The sequence below is a fragment of the Thermobia domestica genome, chromosome 12 (genome assembly GCF_964235325.1).
Source record: "Thermobia domestica chromosome 12, izTheDome1.hap1.1, whole genome shotgun sequence".
Taxonomy (NCBI): Eukaryota; Metazoa; Arthropoda; class Insecta; order Zygentoma; family Lepismatidae; genus Thermobia; species Thermobia domestica.
Genome location: NC_137465.1, coordinates 123873550 through 123879657, shown reverse-complemented (window position 1 = coordinate 123879657; position 6108 = coordinate 123873550). Strand labels below are relative to the sequence as shown.

Here is a 6108-nt window from a genome sequence, read left to right as displayed (position 1 = left end):
GCTACCTCCGGTTTGTAAGTCATATTTGGAATCACTAATTAAAGGTAAATTAAAATCACCAATAACTAGTATATTATGATATTGAAAATCCAGATGTGACTCAAACATGTTATAAAAAGACATATACTTATCAATAGAAGAAGCAGGTGTAAAGTATACAGTCACAATATAAAATGATACACTATGTACAACTACTTTTACAACTAAAGATTCTGTTTCGCTTTTTAAGTCAATCAGTTTGGAATCGTACTTATCCCTTATTGCAATCAACACCCCACCACCACGTTTATTTCCATTTCTATCACATCGATATACCTTGTAATTATCATCAAATAATTCATTATTATAAAGGTTACTATGCAACCAACTTTCGGTAATAACAATTACATCAAAATTATTACTTAATGTATTTAAATAAAATTCCTGACACTTTGTATTTAAACCCCTAACATTTTGATAGTAAATGGTTAAATTACCAATCCTTACAGTATCCATTAGGTTGTAACTAGGTTGTTAACATCCTCGAGTGTTCTTAAAGCATACACGAACGTATCTTCCTTTTTCTTTCTCAGTTTTATATTCCCTGAATAATCAACCCATAAGTAAGCATAGTTATTTTCGCGTTGCTTCTTTCTAGCTTGACCAAAGATACGTCTTCTGTATGATGTGAGAGAGTGATTAACATAAATCATCTGATTGTAAGTATAACCCAAATGTACTGTGTTTAAATTTCTTTTTACTTTCCTTTGTTTTATGAACATTTCTTTATCAGTACGCCTTACAAATTTTACAATAATACCACCACCAGTGCCAGAGGATGAATCAGGTAATCTGTGGCAAGCATCGATCATTTCATCTGTAACAGTCATATCTAATGCTCGCCCCACAGACTTTACAATATCTAATACATTTTCATTAATTTGTTTGTTAATACCATAAATTTCTAATGTATTTCGTCTGTTATATTGATCTACCTCATCAATTCGCAGTTCAATGTCCGTGATTTTTTTCTTTAATGTCACATTTTCCTGTTTTAATTGTTCTACCGTCGCTAAACAAGTTTGTATTGTTTCCGCCTGTTTCCTGATTAAATCGGCGTTTTCATCTAACTTTTTGTGTGCCAGTTCTAACGAGTTTCCAAGTTCCCGTTCAGTTTCAATGTTCGATCTCTTTAGATCTGACACTTCCTGTTTTAGCTCTTGTAACAACTTAAACACATCAGAAAGAGTTGGCAATTCTGTCTCTGGTAAAGAAGCTGATTCTAAATGCAAGCTACGTCTTCTTGTCTTATCACACGACTTGCAGCGCCAGGGTTGTTTCACTGATTTCATGAATTCTAAATCCGTCTCTTCTAATTTAGCACATTTGAGATGACATAACTTCAAACAGTCCGAGCACTGTAACTTAGAAGCTGTTTCTTGTCTCACAATAGTCTTATTACATTCGATGCAGGAACTCATCGTGATTCGATGTATCGAAACCAACAGAACGCAATAGTCTGTGCCCAACTTGCAGATTAATGTGGGTTGGCAATACTGTTTGTTTACATTACAGCCTAACACACAGCAAGGAAAATTGACGAATAAGGCCTTTTATATATGATTTATCGCAGTTATACATATAGAACAATTATCTACAGTACTTACTGTGTTTAATACATTCACCAAAACCCACTTAGATGATTATATTTTCACATTACACGGTAACTTGTCGGAGGCACAAAAACAGCGTTCACTAGTCACACATCACTGTTGCCATATATCATCTATCACAGTGCGACAGGAACTTCATAAAATAAAAATTCATGACAGGGCCGATATCGCCAAACCCCTGGTCACAACAGTAAATACGAAGAGGCGTATCCAGTGGTGCAAGGACCACAAGGCACTCATGAGCAGTGGAAACACGTAATGTGGTCCGATAAATCGACCTTCACCTATTTCCAACAGCCGACCGTGTTTACGTATGGAGAAGATCGTCGAAGGCCTATGATACAGACTGTCTTCTTCCAACTGTAAAGCATGGGGGTGGTTCTGTTACAGTATGGGCAGTGATATCGTGGTCTTCCGTAGGTCCCACCATAGCCCTGCATGAAATGCTAAGGCGTATGAGGCCATTTGGGGGACCAGGTTCTACCCATGACCTATATATTGTTCCCTGATGGTGATGGCATCTAGCAAGATGATTTGGCATCCTATCACGCTGCAAAAACAGTGAGGTCATGGTTTGAGGAGCATGAACAGGAGCTATCACACCTCCGCTGGGTCCCACAATCACCAGATCGGAACATCATTGAGCCATTGTGGTCTGAGTGATAAAGGCGTGTTCGGTCTCATTACCCTTCACCAGCATCCCTTAAGGATCTGGAGCATGTTTTGGAGGAACAACGATACAAAAGCCCATGCACCACGATTCAGGAGCTGTATACGTCCATTCCACGTCGGATCCAAGTTGTTTTGGATGCAAAAGGAGACCCCACACCATTTTCACATTTTTGCAAACGTTTTAGATTTTTTTTTGTCCTGCCCCTGTATTTCAAATAGCCCTTCCTCTTGATGTTTGAATATGTTTTCGAGATGTGAGAGTTTTATCTAGTAGTGCATTAGCAATAGTTTTGCTGTAACTACTTTCTTTTGAACTGTATATGTTTTTCCTATATGTTTTACCGATAAACGTCTTCGATTGTAAAGAGAAATGAATATGATTAAATGCGTTTTATAGGAATTTACTTGTATTTTGCACTTCGTGCACCATGAAAGAATTACTGTGAATTGTTTCTTAGTCTTGCCAGACTGGGGCTCAGTGGAGGCACAGTGGCTCAGTGGTAGAGCTCTTACCCAAGCCCTTAGCTAGCCCAAAATTGTAGGGAGATGACCAGTAGGGTGGGCCGAAAAATTTTTTTTCAGATATTCAGGATTGAGTAGTTATCAAAAGTTGTGCATTGGTACGAAATGAAGCCATGTCAAATATGTTGATTTTAAAACAATATTTAACTGGGCCCCCGTGGCTCTAAAGTTCCCAATTTTTTGTTCAAATAAAATGGTTTTAGGTAATAAGAACATTTTACCAGACAATACTATTAATACATAAAATATGAAATACATGGTTTCAATATACGCAAATAGCTATTAAGAGCTTAACTAACTTTCATAAATACCATATTAACACACGAAAAACCTTTGTGTTGAGCCTTCTCAGAACTCTCAAACTTTAAGAGAATATCATTTTTTCGCATCTGGATGCAAAATACATAACACTGGCTTTCCGAAGACAGCGCTTACATTGCTGAATTCAAATAAACTAGAAACAATATGGCTGCAAGCCTCTCTTCCTGTATTGTCTTGACTTCGAATTAAGCATATGATTTTGAATTACAACTCAAAATGCAAAACGATCATTAACCCCATTAAGAAATGAGATATACCCCATTAAGAGCCAAATTAAAGAAATTTAAGAACGGTGCTCAGAAGTTATGTGATATTTTCTCTTGCAAATGCTGCGATAGATTAACCTGTAAGTGTGGTAAATCAAATTATATACCGCTTTTGGAGTGGGAGCTCATATTAGATCAGAGAAATTCGAGACAGATGACGAGTTGCAATGTAGATGAAGCAGAACCCCATAGGCTCAAAAGAAAGCATGACACATAGATCGATTATGATGCTACGGTACCAATTACAAGAGGGTTACAATCGTTAGCCTCAGTCCCGTACTTGGAACATACATTAAGCGCTTCCACCCCGAATTCAGACGATGAAGAGTTCGCATGGAGCAATCGTTTAGAGAATAAAATCTAAAGTAAACCTAAATAAACAATAGTGAGCCCTAAACAAATGAGTACCGCAAAAGATTTAACAGGTATATCGAATAGGTCGGCTGCTAAAATTGTATCCGCTGTTTTAGAAGATATGAATTTACTGAACAAAACTAAGACAAGGTAGTAGATAAAAACAAAATCCGTACGAAACTAGCAAAAAGAAAAAGAAAAAGAAAAAAGAAACCGTTTACAGTGTAGTAAAGCTACTAATTTTAAGGGTCTCTATTTTGATGGCCGAAAATACCAAACTATAGTTCTAATTGACAATTGCAATAGGCAAAGCACTGAAGAATATATCTAAAGGTAGTAACAGAAACTTCTTCAGGAGTATGCGGTAGTGCTGCACGAGACGGTTATATTCGACGGAAACATAGCATTATACAACTTTTGCACGGTACTCAAACTTAATTTTCTGAAAACAAATATTTCAATAATATTTTCACTACTCACAACCATATTTTTTCAGCATTTACGTTCTTTTGGGCTCCCGGGGCCCGGGTAAATATCTTTTTATCCGGCTCTGTTTTGGTAAGGAAACATGACATTATAAATTTTGCACGGTACTCAAACTTTCTAAAAAATATATATATTTCAATAATATTTTCACTATTCAGAACTATTTTTTTCAAAATTAACGTTCTTTGGGGCCCCCGGGGCCCGGTTAAATATCTTTTAATCCGGCTCTGTTTTGCTGAGGAAACATAATATAACATTATACAACTTTTGCACGGTACTGAAACTTAATTTGCACGGTCTAAAAATATATTTTAATAATATTTTCTTTGCTGGCTTTTTTTTTAAATTACCGCTCTTTCGGGCCCCCGGGGCCCGGTTAAATATCTTTTAATTCGGCTCTATTTTAGTGAAGAAACATAATATTATACATTTTTTGCATGGTACTCAAACGTAACTTTCTAAAAAATATTTCAATATTTTCACTACTCGCAACTATTTTTTTTTCAAAATTAACGTTCTTTGGGGCCCACGGGGCCCGGTTAAATATCTTTTAATCCGGCTCTGTTTTGCTGAGGAAACATAATATAACATTATACAACTTTTGCACGGTACTGAAACTTAACTTTCTAAAAATATTTTTTAATAATATTTTCATTGCTGGCTACTTTTTTTCAAAATTAGCGTTCTTTCGGGCCCCCGGGGCCCTAGTCCAGGCAATTTACAGTTGGACCTGGGCAAAACTGCAATAGAAGCTTTTTAAACAGTTTTTGATTCAGGAATCATTACTGAATAACATATTCAAAATCCGACAAAATCGGACCACGGGAACACCTCTAAAAACGGTTTTCAAAATGGCGGACTATGGTTAAAGAATCTTGCGTCTATCTTGCAATTAACTTCTGTATCTCGGGTTCATCTCATCCAATTTTCACGGTTTTGTTGATGATGACGTCTGAAGAGTATTCCTACAGTTTAACGTGGGATTTGAACCACATGACCCCACCGGGAATCGAACCCGGGACCTCTTCACCACAAGGTGACGAGCGTAACCGCTCATCCATCGGGGACATTATATAACTACATAAGGTTTTCTAAATCATAAGGGGAAAAATTATAACCCTCCCCAAAATAGTATAAATTTATTCCAAATGTTCTAATATACAGGGTGGCCCAAAAGTAGGTATACAGTTCCGTACTTATTTCCTCCTGTATTTCATACCATTTCTTATTGTTATCACCTAGCTTCTTTATTATTTGTTCTTAATGTATTTTTACTTACACCTTAAGCCCGGAACAGCCGAAGCAAATAAACCCATAAGCTAGAATGTTATACTTGATCAATGCAGGGGTGTATACCTACGTTTGGGCCACCCTGTATTTCTAAATAATGTTTAATTTGTGTATGTTAGTTGCCTGTTTTCTTAATTTGTTTTTATTATTAATTTTTGTTTTTACGGCTTTAATATTTTAAAAAGCAACTATTTATAATTTGCTTTTTTTCTGTTTTGTTTTTAGATTAAATTACACATTTAAAAATGGAGATGTCTGAATATTGTGTGATATGTAAGGAAAAATTAGACAGTAAGTAAGAGGTAGTTAAAATTAAACAGAAAGGAGCAGATGGCATAAATGAAGCAAGCCACAGGCGTGGAAGTGATGTTGTTGCTGTTCCTGGTATTAGTGTCCGTTTCATGTCGGAGACGATTTACAGATTCAAAGGATATTGGTGTCAAGAAACGGCAGACTAGTGATGAAACAAAACCAAGAAAAAGTGCACGTTTAAATGAATACCCAATTCGTAGTGCAACTCATTGTTTGTTTTGCGATACATTTGT

The 6108-nt window shown here is 36.3% G+C and overlaps 1 protein-coding gene across 1 annotated transcript; it reads right to left on the bottom strand.

The window, feature by feature from the left end:
- Nucleotides 1-494: 494 nt before the first annotated feature.
- On the bottom strand, nt 495-1460 carry LOC145666097 (uncharacterized). The gene has a single exon (XM_081733189.1). The coding sequence runs from the start codon at nt 1458-1460 to the stop codon at nt 495-497; it is 966 nt and encodes a 321-aa protein (XP_081589315.1).
- Between the last annotated feature and the right edge of the window lie 4648 nt (nt 1461-6108).

Excerpts from the sequence above, each read along its gene's own strand:
- LOC145666097 (XM_081733189.1), bottom strand. The coding sequence starts at position 1,460 with ATGAGTTCCTGCATCGAATGTAATAAGACTATTGTGAGACAAGAAACA.